Consider the following 16,992-nt stretch of genomic DNA (forward strand, 5'->3'; position numbering starts at 1 on the left):
GCTGTTTTGAACCTTGCCAAACCTGCACTCACAGAGAAAAATAAAATGTGTAAAATGGATATGACCAGCAGAAACCTCTGGGGTTCTACAATACCCTTTTTACTAGCTAGTTGCAGAAATTGCTGCCAGCCAGTCTAAGTGCTATCGTTTTAAGTAAGTTCACATAGACTACAATGAAAAGAGCATTTGGTCTAGCACGTCTGGGCTTCGAAGGCATAGTTAATTTGAGTTGCTGTGCTTCCTCAGGTGTTACAAGGCAAGTCCAGAAAAGTATGCATGCTTTGTTCAAAAGTAAATAAGGACATATTGTTCTTTTAATGCACATGTATCCCAGGGAAATATGTGTAGGAATCAATCCACTGTTTCCTGTATATGGAAGTACTCTATGCACGAATGTAAAATATGTTGGGAGGGCAGGAAGGGTGCAAAAAGGGGGGCTCCTCTCTTTCTAGTTTCTATACAGCCTTGTCATGGAAAACAATGGCCCTTCACTAAAATATACATGGTGCAATAAAACTCAAGGCATATCCTAGCACAGCTATAATCTCTTGAGGTCACTTGCTGTGGGTCTATGGAGCTTTCGGCGATCATATCTATTAGGAATTTGATTGAAGCAAATGGCGAGCGACCACAGAGGTTCATATATTTATAAACTGTTTCCATCTCACATATTTTTGACTCTGTTCTGGGCATTTCTTTTAAACTCAATTCCACTTTATGTTTCTGCATGTTTTCAATTTGTTTTGAACTGTCACACCCATTGAAATAAATTAAGACTTTGTCTCCTGAAATGCTGAGTAATTTTACTTTTCAAAATATCTCCTTTTGGGGGGAGGGGGAGAGGGGCGGTTGATTTGGTTTGTATTACTTTGCTCACACACTGGGTGGCAGTGCCCACCATCACTGCCACCGACACCATCGTACCTGACTCTGCCACATCAGCAATGTCCACCCCTTGCTCTTGTGCCATGAAGCCCAGGACGGAAAAAATTGCGAAGCCAGACACAAAACTGGTACCACTGTTCAGGCATCCCAGCAGCAAACAGTCCCTAAGTCACACATATGTCATGGAGGAAGTTAATTGGAGAAAAAAATTGAACCCATGGTTCCCTACACATCAATTAGCTAACATGTACTAAACCCCTTTGGTAGGAAACTTGCCTATAGCAGTTGTATTTGTATTTATTGTAGCTCCCCAAGGAAGTCATTGCACCTAAGCAGATTGCATAGGAGAAGAAGATTTGCGTCCCAGCATCTATCCAGACCTAAAGAAAACACGAAAAGGCCCATTAGAAGGCTGCATTTTGCACCAGCACCGGCCATTTATCTAAAGCTAATACAGACTATGCAACCCCCACAATGTGACAACAATAGACGTCTCTTTAAAATAATCTGCTCATAAATGCTAGCCATTGAATGCACCTACACTGTTCAATACCATAGCACAACATTTTGGCATAAAAGTGAATAAAAACGCAATCAGTTCTTTTAAACAAAAACAACAGAGCATTACATATATACAGTCCCAGTTTTGAGCATCACCCGTTGTAGATCCCAGCAGACTAATATACACACAAGATACATTTCAAGATCAGTTCAGTGGTTTAAGGATCCCAGGCTTTTTGGTGGATAGCACTATGCTCCCTCCCAATACCTCTTAGGGTTTTTCTTGCTGTGGCCAATTATGTCTTCCAGCGCGCTCTGCTTAGGCCAGTGGTAGGGAACCTCAGCAGATGGTTAAGGGCAAAACACTGCCCTCCAGCCCTCTCTCCCTAGAACTCTCTCAAGGCCATACCCTCCACCAGCACTATTTCAGATCCCCCTTAAGGGTTTTCCCTTTGTTGGAATATGTCTTTGAACTATGACAATGCCTCTTGGTTTCCTGGATGGAGGATAGCAAGGGCTGTGTGTGTAGAAATGAGTCCCACTGTACAAAGGTAAAAATTGCATTTGTTGCTTCACCCACTTTTGCAACTGTCCCCTCCCACCGCTGGCATGTGTTCCCTGCCCCACAGAAGGCTGCCCAGGTGGGAATGTGACCCTTGGCCTGAAAGGGGTTCCCCAGGCCTGGCTTAGGCTAACAGAGAACAGTTTAATGAATCAGAACAGGAAAGAAGCAGCAACCTCTCACATAACTTCAATGCTGCTATAAACGGTGTTCCAGATGAATTGTACTCAGTGGCATTTTCATCCAGCTTGTATCATAAGTTGCTTTTCATTCACTGCTCGTATCACAATATTACCATAGTCTTATGTGCATTCCCCACCCCCACCCCACTTTAACAGTTTTGCATTTCCCCATTGCTATGGGGTAGAGCTTGTGGCTGACCAGATCATAAAATAAACTGTCACATAATTTGTAAGCAGTTGAAGATGGAGCAAAAAAAGAAAAGAAAGTGCTATACTCCTGCACTTTACTAAGGGTGCTATCTTCCAAACATTTGCATAGAAGCAAGTTTCTACAAAGAATGTGAAAGGTATTCAGCATTTCCCATTTTATTTCACTGTCCTTAACTGCCTTCCCCCAAGGGCGTCCATATGACACGGACAGTTGCAAATACTCACAAGTGCTCCTTACCGTTCTGTTCGCTGCTCCATAATTTTGCTGCCTTTAAGAGCTAAAGACTGAAGCAAAAATTATCTCCCTTACCTTGTCCACAGCCTAATATCAACAAAAAAGCTGAGATGCTATATTTGGACAGAGTCTACAAGCCTCAGAATCCTTCTGATATAAAAAGATATACACACATGGAAAATGCATTAACACATTAACAATAATAACCTTTTTGACAAGATACGGTAGAAAGGAATAACACCATGGAGGTAATCGTCAATTAGGTTTTGACTGCTTCAAGATTACAAGAAAATCTATTGCACAATCATCCCTCTGCCCTCCTCACATTTTGTTTAGAGCATAGGAAGAAAAGTATCACCACTTCCAGTTTTTAGTAACCCACCTGTGGATCTGCTAGCCGAGAGATGTCAGGGTAAAGATAAAACTTGATGCCCGTTGAAGCTCCAGGTAAAGTGACACCACGGATTAACAGTACAAGAAGCATGATGAATGGGAATGTTGCTGTTATGTACACAACCTGGTATTAAAAATGATAAATGTTATCACTTTTTGATAATAAAAAGCTAGAATTTTAATTGTATACGCCTGGTATTTGAGGTTACAAATGGTCTCATCTCTTATCTTCAATTCTTATCCTCCTGTTTGCTCTCAGCTTTCATTATTCAGTGGATCACAGCAGGTTCCCCTTAACTGCATGCACATATATCCATCATGACAGAGAAAGTACATTATCGGACTTTAATGCTGACTTTAATACTGGTCATGTTTCTGTTTCCAGTTCCCCCAGGTCACCGCTATGTCAGGCGTGATCAACATGGTGCTCTCCAACTACCATCATCTCTGACCATTGGGCTGTGTTGGTTGGACCACTAGTGAGGCCGACAAGGCAACACACTTCATTCTCATTATACAGATGTCTACAGGTGGCATTCACCACAATAATGAAGAATGTAGTATTAAAATAAATAAATCACATATACAGCAGTGAAATTTGAGTACTGGAGGTGTTCCTTCCTTCCCTAGTACGCTCAATAGAACTTATGTATTTATAATATCATTAAACACTCTTCATCAGGAGATTCACTAAAGACTGGAACTGATGTGTGGCACATCCTTACTTATCATCTGAAGCGCCATAGCTCAATGGTGAACATTTTTTTGCCACAGAAGGTCCCAGATTCAACCCCCAGCACTTCCAGGTAGGACTGGGAGGGACTCCTACTTCAAATACTGGAGAGTTGCTGCCAGTCAGTGTTGTAAATACAGAACTACTGTATCAAAGGCACCTAACTTTGTTCCTATTGTATCCAGCACAGAAAAAGGATGAACCTGGGCATGATCAACTGAGAATGTTTTGTAACACAAACTGAATAAATAGAAGGTGATATATAAAATCAGTATGCACAAGAGATTACCCTAGCTGAATTGTACCCCTTGCTTACTTCTGAATGATTGTCCCAAAGTACATGTGTGCCTTCTGGAAATCTGCCTCAAACTTATGTTTATTTATTTATTTGGTTCCTTTCTTCTGCTAATAGGGTCAGATGATGCCACCCAGCAATTACAGCTCTGCTACTTTAATATAGCTTTGTTTTTGTGAAATTGGTTTAGCAAGATAAAAGCTCCTGAGATGCATCTTCCTGCCTTTTAAGTGAACCTCAGGAGATTTAACAGGCAGATATCAAAGCCTGTTGCACCATAATAATTTCCGCAGCCAGTCTGATCTCTAAATGCAACACCCTTCCATATCATGCCCTGCTTTTCTTTTGGTAAATTACATTTCTCTGTGTGTAATTTTTTCCTGAATTTTTCCTCCCAAAGTATTTTGTTTTGCTTTTAAATATAATCCTTGCCTTTGTTATTTCCCCTTCTTTTCTTGCCTTTGTTATTTCCCCTTCTTTACATTAAACAAGTATTTGTAAGTAGGTTTTTTTTTGTTCATCACAATTACCAACTTTAACTGTTACTATTGCTACATTCATTAGTCACTCCCCCCCACAAGTGACTCAAACTGACTTAAAGAAACAAAACTCACCAGCTTTTTCACCCCAAGATTGTTACTGAGAAATTATTTCAAACTAAGCCAACCTAGCATATTTTGCCAATGTGAATTAATTGTAAGAGAAATATTTTCAGTCAGAACAAACACTGAGCTATGCAAATTGCTTTTGGGATTAATAAAAAGAGAGAGAGAGAGAGAGGTTGGACATTCAAATTTATGTACTTTTTCTTTTTAAAAATGTTTAAAATGAAGGGAGACTTGACTGCTATCTAATTATTATCGTTGGGCAAGGAACTATCTTCCAGAAGTACACTGTTGACAAATGTGGAAAATCAAAGAGGCCTGTTCATCAATTCAAAGAAAAAATCTAAGAATGTTCAACAGCTATGACCTTGGAGAAACAACTAAAAAACAGAAGCCAGATGTTATGAGAGTTTCTGAACTTTTTCCAAGTTTTGAGTGGGTCTAGCCAAAGAGTTTACAGAGGAAACAATGTAATAAATAAATGCATCCTCCATCCTTGGATAAACAAGGAATATGTTGAGGTGCAGTAATAAAACTGCTAGCATATTTGCAGGGCTCGGTATGGCTTCAGCCACGTTGTGAATCCTGCATTGCAGGAGTTAGACCAGATCATGGGCAGGCAAACTAAGGCCCGGGGGCCGGATGCGGCCCAATCGCCTTCTAAATCTGGCCCACGGACGGTCTGGGAATCAGTGTTTTTACATGACGTAGAATGTGTCCTTTTATTTAAAATGCATCTCTGGGTTATTTGTGGGGCATAGGATTTCCCCCCAAAAAATATAGTCCGGCCCCCCACAAGGTCTGAGGGACAGTGGGCTGGCACCCTGCTGAAAACGTTTGCTGACCCCTGGACTAGATGACCCTCAAGGTCCCTTCCAACTCAACAATTCTATGATTCTAGGAAAGGTTCAAAATAACATTGGGAACTTAGCCTTTGCTAAGTAAGAAGGCAATTCAATCATTTTAAGCCCAAGATGATGTGGAGAGTGTGCAAAACCACTGCATAAAACTAACTTCTGAACCTATTTAAACACTTCGGCTATAAACCTAAAGTGTATGTGTGTAAAGAGGGTGGAATTCAAAGGCAGATTATGCTCTGCTGGTATCGAACAGAAGTTAAGGCAGAGTAATGTTTTGAATTTCTCTGGCCTTTTTAACACCTTATTTTCCCTCTTGTTGGAAACTATGGAGCAAAAAGTGGGGGAAAGATTGAGCAAGCTTGGAAGTTTGTTCAAGTCCCCCCCCCCCAGTTTGAGATGCACTGTGGGACTGAGAGGAACTTGGATCCAAAGAGAACATTTTCTTTTTGGACTTGCCAATACCAGCACTCCAAGAAACAAGGCAGTTATAATTGCAAAGGGAGAGGCTGAGAGCACTTACTTTCCCAGTGGACTTTACACCTTTCCAAATGCAAAAGAAACATATCACCCAGACAAGGAGGAGACATAGTGCCAGGTCCCACTTGACAACACCAGGCTCATCAATTCCTGAAGACAAGCTCAATACGTTGTGCCTTAAAGGATTAAAAAAAAGGAAAGAAACAAGACAAAAGGTATGATAAAACAAACTGAACAGCTGCTTCACAAGAACCAGTCTTTAAAAGCAGAATGATACTTCCCATGTTGCCTAAACAGATTAACTGGACACATGGGAAAGGCCCATTGTTCTATTTGTAGTCTTCCAAAGAGCTGCGAGTGATAATTATCCCTCAGCTTGTTAAAACTATTCTGTTCACTCTGGAATACTTGGAACTGAATCCATTTGTCTACAGGCAATCCTTGCTTTGCACAGGGGTTACATGCTGGACTCCTGAGCATGTCGGCGGGGCCCACGTAAAGTATTCCATTCCGCCCATTTAGTGACATTTTCTGGTCACTTCCCGGTTTGGTGCCATGTACACGTGCGCATGCTCTTTGAATCTGATGGGGCTACTCTAAAACTAATGAAAAGAATTGATTTTTTAAAATAAAAAAATCAACCCACAAACCCACCTTTACTACTTCTTAGTATTTCTATTCATAACTAGTAATTTCTGTTGTGCAGGGAAGGTATAAATACACAAAGCTCTCCAACTTTGTTATATATTGCCTTAAATTGTAAACAAATCAATCATCATTATTTTAGATAAATTTAGTTAAGGGGGGGGGTAAGGGAACAGGATAGCAGCCTGCTTCTATCACAGCACTATAATCACACAGACATCCATTTTAATAAGTAAACAAAACACAGAACTAGGGGAGTTGTGTAACTTCTGAAGCGTGTCCCATTTCAGCTAAGATGAAGAACTGTTTAAAATAGAAATGGGGGATAATGAACTAGTTGTTCCCAAGGATCTACCCATAAGAAGGAAAAGAGCAAAAACATTTTGCTAGATTTATGGCTAGCATCAAGTGTACATGAGCCAAAAGCGGATTTTGCTTCATTTTATTCAGCTCTTATTAGATTTGCATGTCTGAAGCATGTGATCAGCTTCCTGAGATTTCACATGAACCAAGCCTGCTGAGTCCTAAGTACTTATAAGCTTTTGGTTGGTAGTAGGGAACAATCAAAGTTCTTGTTTACAGGTAATTGCCCCCTGCTTCTTACTGTTTCATTATGTTTGCAACCATATACTATGAAATAAAATCTTCACAACTAAGAAATCAAAGCATGTGATGTAATCCCAAGAGGTAAGACTCTGGAAATAAAGCCAGATTTGCTTATCCCCTATGACTGCTGCTCAAACAAGCATAAGATTTACACAGACCATTAGCTCAAATAAGATATAATGATGGCCTCCAACGCACAATCAGCAGCACTGCTAAGAGGAAGATGTCACTTAGCATACAAAGGTGAACATTTCAATAAAGCCAACCATGCCTGAGAAGTTTAGTGTTCGGCAAGTACAACTGATAAAGATTTCAGGAAACTTTCCACCTAATAAAGAGCACCAGGCTTCATAATTCAGGCATTGTAACAGCTCCTCAGGATTATTTAATTCACAGTAGGACTGTTGTCTTCTGAATGTACCAAACTTAAGTGAATTAACACATGATAAAGAGGTTTACATATTTACAAGGCAACATACATTATTCTGAGTTATGTAACTTATTAGCTAGCTCAGGGCAATGCAGTTGACCTCAATCTGTTAATACATATAACATATGGTAGTTATAAGATTACTGAACGTTTATCATTAATGTAAGATGCAAAAAAAAAAAAAACCCAACCCAATAAAAAGTTATTTTTAAAAATTAATGTAAAATGCAAAGTTCTTTGTTAAGGCCTTTCTGTGTAATAAGTTAACAAATACCTCCCACATAGATGACATTACTTGTGCAATGATTAAGTTAAATATCTGTATAAAATGCATGGTGAATCAAGGCCATCATTCACAGAGTCAACTTGAAACTTTATTTGAATAGGGCTAAATCACATAATCATAATCAAAACAGGAATATCAGGTGTGTGCATTGTCTCTGCGACTCTATAACCTACCGTATTTTTCGCTCCATAACACGCAGATTTTTCCTCCTAGAAAGTAGGGGGAAATGTCTGTGCGTGTTATGGAGCGAATGCCTACAGATGGCGGGGGAATCTGCTGCAGTTGTGAGCAGTCCGTGGCTCGCTTTGAAACAGTAAGCGGCTCCTGTCAGCTAGCGGAGCCGGGGAGGAGGGAGAGAAGCAGAGCGGGGTTGGCTGCTTTAAAACAACCCCGTCCTCTATGTTCCTCTCTCCTCCCCACTGAGCTGCTAAGTAGCAGCAAAGCTTTTCAGCCAGCCTAGCCGGGAGGAGGGAGAGAAGCAGAGCGGGGTTGGCTGCTTTAAAACAACCCCATGCTCTCTGTCCCTGCCTGCAGTTTTTTGCTGTCCGATTTTGGATTAGCCACTGTAGGGGCTGTGTGTGTGTGTGTGCTTGAGCTATCGTTCTCCTCCTCCTGCTTCCCGTTCACTCTCCCTGCGCCCCTGCGCTCTCCCTCCGACTTTAGGATTGACACTCTGTGTGTCTGTGTGTGTGTGAGAGGGCTCCTTCTCCTTCTCTTGCTTCCCGTTCACTCTCCCTGCGCCCCTGCGACTTTAGAATTGACACTCTGTGTGTCTGTGTCTGTGTGAGGGCTCCTTCTCCTTCTCTTGCTTCCCGTTCACTCTCCCTGCGCCCCTGCGCTCTCCCTGCGCCCCTGCGACTTTAGAATTGACACTCTGTGTGTCTGTGTCTGTGTGAGGGCTCCTTCTCCTTCACTTGCTTCCATTCACTCTCCCTGCGCCCCTGCGACTTTAGAATGACACTCTGTGTGTCTCTCTGTGTGTGAGGGCTCCTTCTCCTTTTCTTGCTTCCCGTTCACTCCCCCAGCACCCCTGTGACTTTAGGGCCAGTTCTCTCTCTGCGTGTGTGTGTGTGCTTTGACCTCACTGCGCTTGTTGGGGGAGAGTGTTGGTCGCAATTTTTCTTGATTTGTCTCAGAGTGGTTACTATCATGGTTTCCTTGCCGGGGAGGAGGGAGAGACGCAGAGCCTGCTTGTTCTAAAGGAGCAAAGCCAGAGAGGAGCCTCTCCTGCATTATTAGCAGCATCCTTCTCCACACACCCCACGCGTGCTCCTTGTCCCTTGAGTTCTTTTCCTTCCCTCCCCACTTAAAACATGGTTACAAAGCACGGATCCACATGGATCCTCAGGATTTTTGCATTGGGCTACCCCAAACTCACCGTCAGATCACATGTCTGTGGCCACAGCATGAACCACAAAAATCATACATCCACTGTTTCGTTTAGAATATTTTTTTCTTGTTTTCCTCCTCTAAAAACTACGTGCGTGTTATGGTCAGGTGCGTGTTATAGAGCGAAAAATACGGTAACTTATTCTTTTATTATTCTTATACTCTGCCCTTCCTCCTTGCAGAATCCAGAACAGTAAACAGTGATGTTAAAACATGACCCAAATATCATAAGACGACAATAATTAAAATTAATAATAATAAAAAATTCGTAATAATAATCCAAAACTCCTACAGAAGTAGGTAATACCCCATACTTCCCCTTACAATTTTAGAAGTCACCATTTTACTCTGTGTTCTATGTCTCTTACAAAGTTCTCCAAAGAGCAAGAATTAAAATTGCTTACTCCCAAAACTCTGTCACAGGAGAAGTGAAGTTAGTGGTATTCAGTGACAACCAGAGGGTTTTGTTCTTCCTGAGAGTGTCTTCTATGCAGTTTTTTGTGTTCCACTCTTGGTCGCAGAAAGCCCAAGGCAGCTTACTTGTAAAAGAGTGGAATAGATAGTACAGTCCCCAAGCCAGGATGATGATGTAATACACATTCAAAAGCGACACGATCACTATGGAAGCATAACCTATTCCTGATTTTTTAAAAAAAAGAAAGAAAGAAAGCAGAAGAAAAGAACATATGAAATTACACACATAAGTAAGGCTTGTTGGTATTACAGGTGAACATGTAATATTCACTAGTTTAGGAATCTCTATGTCTAGGGTTACAAAGGCAACAGTTCAACATCATATATCTGCTGAATTAAGCGGAGATGCATAATTTCAAGACTCAAATAAGGTATCAAGGGATTCCCCCTCTTTCACCAGTTGCACCCATGTTTCCAGAGAATTCAGTAAGGAGTAGTAGTTCTTCCTAAAAGACAGTTGTGAGGTTGTAAAGGTATGCAAGCAATGGCTATCACATTTGGACTGCAAACATATAGACCATGGAAGGGTAACCTGTGGCTCTCTGAATGCTTTTGAACATCATCTCTCATCAGTCCCATCATAAACTGGCCAATGCTTAGGGCTGATGTAGTCCAGCAAGATCTGGAGGGCCACAAGTTGCCCACCCCTGTTGTGCACGCTTACCTGGAAATAAGTCTCACTGAATTCAATTTGCCTTTCTTCTCAGTAGACATACAAATGATTGCACTGTTAATATTTAGGAACACCCTGCTTAATATCAACAAAACCACTGAAGCTATAACACTTGAGCAGAAGGAAATGGCCATGTAAATGAGGTACAATTCATTTCTTGTTAGGTTTGTAGTCTACGTTTCCCCCAAATGGTACTCAAAGCAGCTAACAGTAATTAAAAACAATACAATAAAAGAGCAATAAAATACAAAGAAAAGAAAAGCAGATAAGGCAACAATAAAAACAACTAGCTAAAACCTCATTTTGTCTCAACAAAATTACAAGTTATGGGCCAAAGGGCTATCTAAATAAAAATGGAAACCTAAGGACATGATGCAGTACCGATGGCTCTGTGGCTTGTGTCCTGGGGGACTATACCTACTAGCAATAGTAGTAGTAGTTTCCCTCCCCGCATCCCGAAGGAGCCAAGGGCGGCAAGCATACAAACAAGAAAACATCTAAAACCAATGCAGACTAGGAACGAGTCCCAATTTAAAGCAGGTATTTGTTGGAAAAGAATAATTATTCCGTGTGCACAAGGTAAAAATTGCCTTGTGTTTCTCCATGCTACATACCAATATGCTTTTGAAATAAAGGAGAATTTCAAAAGCACTTTGTGATGAAGTATTGGAGGGGAGATGTTCTACTCTTCAAAGAAAAAATTCCCACTGGGGAACAGCACACCTAAGGAAATAGTTTGAAGTAGCTCTTTCAATCCTGGCTTGTATTATGAAGCCACTATGAAAGTTTTAAACATATTTCTGAGTATCAGAAGCCAAAGCTAAATCACAGGAGATGGTTCTCTCAATCCAGATCTGCTTATGAGTCTCCCTGAGTCAATGTCAAATGCAGACAGTGGACAATGGAAGTGTCGGCCTAACTTAGGGTGACAATCATTACGTATGGAACAGAATTCAGTGAAATGCACTTTCTCTGCAATGCAGTTATAAACGGTGTTATTTTACTTATACCTCTGACTGCAATGTATAGCACAACTAGAGGAAGGTATACTCAGAATTAAGTCCCACTGTGTTCTGCCTGTGTACAGCAGGGCTTGTTCCCAGGAAAAGTGTGAATAGGACTCCAACTTTACAGTGCAATCTTATACATATCTACTCAGAAATAAATGCCATTGAATTCAGTGAGGCTTACTCTTACGTAAGAATGTATAGGGTCACAGTCATAAAACATTGGTTATAGCAACAGTAATAACAATATTCTGGGAAGGAAAGACAACATGTTTGTGCAAAATAAAACAAGGTCAGCAAACTGAATTTTGTAATATATGTACACATCTATCTTTTTTTTCCCCCAAAGGTATCATGCCTGCTATTTATAAAATAAATGTTTAACTTGCATATCAATGCTTGACAACAAAAAAATACTGCCCTGTTTGCTTTGCAAGCACAGGATCACTAGCAGATAAGGTCATGTCCTTTGCTGCTCCAAATGGCATGCACACAGCTAATGAAGTGCAAATTGGCACAAACCTTTAGCTATAAATTCCAATCCAAGCCCCGTACACTTGGCAAGAAGTCCTATTGATCTCAATGGAACTTCCTTCTAAGTAAGTACTTTGGGAGACACAGAACTGGTATAAACTGGCAATCACCTTACAAAGCACCAAACTGCCCTGGAACAACTTAATGGCCTGTGAACACACCAGCTCCTTATTAAATATTGAGCTTTGTTGGACGATGGGAGCCATTCCACATTCTCCTGATGCAAATACCCATAGTAAAGCATTTCATAGTCATTAAAGATCAGAAATCTCAGAGAAGTTGTTCCAGAGAGTTTCATGTATTCTGAAGTCTACTATTTGAAATAATAGTAAATCCTAAACCTTCTATCAGGAACACATCAATTTCAATACTGCTCTTATATTTTTTAAATAGAAAAGTTGCATTAGCAGAGGCCAACCAAAATTTTGTTCTCACCAGGATCCACCCCTGCCAAGCTAAAGTTATGTTTCAAACACAATACAAGGTCAGGGGGAAATTTGCTCCGCATTCCAGTTCTAAACTTGGAGGTGGAAGGGAGGGCAGGAAACAAGACCACCTCCAATAGCTCAGAGCTGGAGGGGAGGTGGGAGAAAAAGCTTTTTGTACTTCTGTGACTAAATTTTTAGCACTCCACTACCCCCTTTTTCAGGGTCTATCTCCTCCTCAGAAGGCAATACTGTGGATGTGGAGGAGATGTCAGAGGGAACTGCCCACAGAGGCAGCTTCAAGTCCTCACTGTCCTGGACACCTGGCACCTTGCATCCTGCTGTGGAATTCCTGCCAGGTATGGCAAGCAGGTTTTGCCCTCAGTGCAAAAATGTCTCCAAGACCAGTACTGTTTAACTTTTCCCCAGAGAGGTGTGTGACAACCATTCAGCTGGATGGGGAAAAACTAAAAGGAAAGGATAGGAATTAAATGAAATCAGAGTCACCAGCAAAGTTAAGGATAAAACCTGTTTCCTGCCCTGCTGACCCCAGTCACAGGGAGCCATGCCTCTGCATAGTCTCACCCTTTCCTTTGCATAGCTGCAAGGTGAAGGTAGAATGTCAAAGAATTTTGGGAACTAACTTAGATGTGTGCATGTACATATATATATTTATAAAGAATTAGGCAGATAACTAACCGGTGAAGATAGGGCAGATCTTTTCCCAGCATGTAATTCCTCCTTCAGAGGTATACTGTCCTAGTGCCACCTCCAGGAAAAACACAGGAAGACCTCCCCCAAACAGAAAAATGAAATAAGGTATGAGAAATGCACCTGTAGAGAAAACACAGAAGGAAGATTAGGAAGATTCTATGACTCAACGTGTTGTTTTTTTTTCTTAATGGAGTAGCAGCTGATGGTGGTATTTAAGTATCACTATGAAATCTGGCCCATGCCCTTGTTAGCATGTTCTGAAATTGCCACGTGAGAGCAAAGATTAATAATCAGACTTTAAATGTTACACAAATGCCCTGCTATTTTCAGATTAAGAAATGGGGAACAATGTGAAAGAAAATGAGCAACAGAATAGTTTCCTTTCATTGCATACTGGAAGATTAGGTAAAATCTCAAGGCAATTGTTTTCTTGTTTTACAATGTCTCAAAATTTAATGACCTGCTGTTTACAAAGTGTACTGCATGTAACAGCTGTAAGAGTTTTTTAAAAGCAAATTAAATGCAGTGAAATGCATACCGGAAATATGTGACTGGCTTTCGCTAATATGAATCAAATCCCCCCCCCCTTTTTTTTTAAAAAGGGGTGAAAAGTAGCTATTAGACCAATAGCACTTCCGGTTGTTTTTAAATCTTGATCTCATTCATCTTCAGAGCAGCCCTGCTTCCCCACACACCCATTCACATGAAAGGGAGCTGCTATCCACATCCCAAACCATTATGGAAGCGACAACAATACTCACCTCCGCCATTTTTGTAGCAGAGATACGGAAATCGCCAGACATTGCCTAATCCAATAAATCCTCCAGCCACAGACAACAGAAAGTCAATCTTGCTGGCCCACTTTTCACGCTGTGGTGGCTTCCCCTCTGCCTCATCCTCAGGGCGTGTCCCAGGGCTCTTGCCAGGGGAAGGTTTGAGAATGTCCTTGTGGAAATCTTTCAGACACTGCAGTTTCTCCTTTGTTGCCATGTTTTTGCTTTCTAAAAGGAAGGAAATTACAATATAGGTTTTATAATCCACGTTACTTGGAAGACAAATAGGTACCTGTGCTTACAAATCATCTTGGCAAACAAAAAGTTTCCTTCAAATTCATCCACTTTTTCAAGCCAGTATATGCAAAGGAAAGATGCAGCTGACAGTTATTCCTGTCTTGACCCCACAAATGAGTTTAAAATACACCTGTGCCTCTTTCGTATTGACACCTATTAAGGGTCTTTTCACAATAGACGTTTAGCATTCCAGGTTCCTGAGCAGTCTGGAAAAACAATCCTTGGATCCTAATGACTGTGTTAGTAAGATACTTTGTGTTAGAGAAGAGGCGGAAGCATCTTTGTTACTCAGAGTATTAAAAACAAAAGCAGCATTGCCATGTATTGCAACACCTTTTCAGGCCAGCAGGAAGTAAAATGGATCCTTTTTTTGCACAGAAAAGATGTGAAAGTCCATCTGAGCCAGGCCTGTAAAAACAGGCAAACTGCCACCGCTATGCTTTTGTTCCCTTTCCCTCTCAGAGCCACCTTTCAGACTGGGGCTCAAGAACTTGTCAGGCTTCTTCCTAAAGCTCCTTTGGAAAGTGGCTGTGGATTAAGGTATAAGAGTGCAGAATAGGTAATGTGTGCATAAGAAAATTAAGAGGACAAGTAGAGTTTCTAGGGAGAGGGCAGAAGTGTGTGCCCTGGGGATGATGGCGAAATAGTGAAGGTGTTAAGGAGGGAGAGAGGGAAGAAGCAAGGAAGAAAAGAGCAGTGTATTCTGCGTTGGAGATGCCAAGCACACACCCAGCCACTGGGCATTCTCTTGAACGTCCTTGCCATTCCTGGTGTGCAACCCCAGATTTTGAAGTACTCTTTACCTACAGTTGTGAAGAGATTATCAACAGGCTTAACTCCTGTTTAGGCAACTAGCAGATCGTACTCTGACTTTATGTTTACTTCAGCTTAGTAAATGGGAGAGGACCACTGTAGAAAATCTGCCCTCTATTACGTCACCACGTTACTTTTTCTTTGCACTGACCCAGTGTCCATTCCAAGCCTGTAATTTCTCTCCAGAATCATCATCGGCTGAAATATTAAGGCTTTACAAAGAGAGTTATCATGGAGCTTCTATTAAAAGTTATCCCCCGCCCCCCACTTTAAACATAGTGATTTATCCTAATGAGCGGAAGGATCTGAAGCAGCAGTTTCTTTCTTCTTCTATTTTTATATCTTGGTACTGATTAAACAACAAAACCCCTGCATAAATAAACCTTTCTGTTCAGTTCAGTTTCAGCATACACCCCCGCCTCATTTCACTGCCATCTCAGCATCTCAATTGGATTTCAAAATAAATAGGACTGACTCACTCCTGATACGCAATAGAATCATGTTCTTTGCCATAGCAATGGCTTTTTAGTTAATGAAATAGCCAATGACAAGGCTTGCTTTATGAAAACTCCAGGGCAAAGTGAACCCTAGAAGGTCACACTGGCTTATAAATATTGCTGTCAGCTGTTAAATTGCAAAAAGTATGCCATATATATATATATATATATATATATATATATCCACGTGCACATGCGCACACACACACACACTTGTGTTATATATGTTAGAGTTTTTAAAATGGAAGATAAACACACACAAGATTTCATCCAAAGTGCATGTTCAAAACAGGCCACATTTGATCAAATTCAAATGTGGAAGCTGTGGGAGGTATGCCATTTACACTGGAGCGCTAAAGTAAACTTCCATACATTGCAGAGACCAGGCACGCATAGGCTGCCTAGGTTGTCCTCATTTCTGCATACTTGTGCTCTTATATATTAGAAGGGAAGTCAGTCCAATCCAGTCTTCGTATCTGTGTCACATGGCTTATTTTTCCTCCAATCAGAGAATTATTCTGTACCGGGTTGTGTGAATGGAAAGGCACATGATGGACTTTCCATCATTTTTTAAGCTTGCATGATGATCCTACATTGGAATCAACACATGCAAATAATCCTACCAACATGCAGAAGATGACTGCTGGATGAGGGCAATGATTTAAATCTAGAAAGTTTAAAATATAACACTGATAGAAAGAGATATAGCTAGTAAACACTTAAACCTAACATTCATGATAGAAGACATTAATACCTCGTGCTTAAACCATCTAAATAGATCATGCTGGACACAATAGGACTTATTTCCTATTATGAGTAAATGTGCATAGGACTGCACTGCAGATCTGTTTGTATTTACATGGTGCTTTATTAGTGAAAACATCTAGGTTTTTATTGGGCTTATGCAAAGCAGTTCATTTATTTAAGGCTGCAACAATGTTTTTACTTGTTTACGCAAGTGTCACCACAAAAACTTAGTTCATATTAACGCAGTGAAACCTGGAATTAATTTGCTGCTTTCTGATCTGTAAACAGATTTAGCTTGTATGGCAATGACCTGAAACTAGGGTTGACCTTAGTTTGGCAGGAAATCTGCAACTGGAACATGATTCTGAGACTGATATGCATCAATGTAACCATGCAGATGAAAACCTTTTCATAAACCATGCTAAACCATATCTGGAGGGAAACAATGGAACTTGCCTTACTGCCTCAGTGTCTTGCTTACAACCAACGATAAGACACTCTCATTAAAAAATTTTGAATAAGGTTTGGAGGGAAAATATATTTGCTTTTCATGATGCTATTATCTGGAAAACGTTTATTGGAGCCATTTTAATCTAATCTTTTCAAGTGTGCCTAAACAGACCATATGCAACACTGAATGCCAGGTAACAGATTGTCAATTAACACGTCTAGCCAATTTGTTTCAAAGGGTTGGTTTAGTACGGGAACTATGATGTTACAGAATAAGAGCCGGCAGGCTGACAT

At 40.8% G+C, this 16,992-nt stretch overlaps 1 protein-coding gene across 19 annotated transcripts in view; it reads right to left on the reverse strand.

Moving 5' to 3' along the window:
• Positions 1-16,992, reverse strand: part of SLC6A6 (solute carrier family 6 member 6) — a 61,289-nt gene that overhangs the window by 19,548 nt on the left and 24,749 nt on the right. For 14 of the 19 annotated variants that reach the window (XM_083602723.1, XM_083602714.1, XM_083602722.1 and 11 more), the window contains 7 exons: positions 13,883-14,122; positions 13,107-13,241; positions 9,699-9,933; positions 5,982-6,114; positions 2,958-3,092; positions 1,162-1,265; positions 925-1,049 (listed from right to left, as the gene is read on the reverse strand). In XM_083602723.1, coding sequence (XP_083458849.1) covers positions 925-1,049; positions 1,162-1,265; positions 2,958-3,092; positions 5,982-6,114; positions 9,699-9,933; positions 13,107-13,241; positions 13,883-14,111 — 1,096 coding nt within the window. In that variant the 5' untranslated portion in view covers positions 14,112-14,122. Of the gene's footprint in view, positions 1-924; positions 1,050-1,161; positions 1,266-2,957; positions 3,093-5,981; positions 6,115-7,971; positions 8,075-9,427; positions 9,934-13,106; positions 13,242-13,882; positions 14,123-16,992 lie in introns of those variants that run through there. The other 5 variants (XR_014545298.1, XR_014545299.1, XR_014545300.1 and 2 more) reach the window with 1 other exon arrangement.

This window comes from Podarcis filfolensis, assembly GCF_964270895.1.
Source record: "Podarcis filfolensis genome assembly, chromosome: 2".
Classification (NCBI taxonomy): domain Eukaryota; kingdom Metazoa; phylum Chordata; class Lepidosauria; order Squamata; family Lacertidae; genus Podarcis; species Podarcis filfolensis.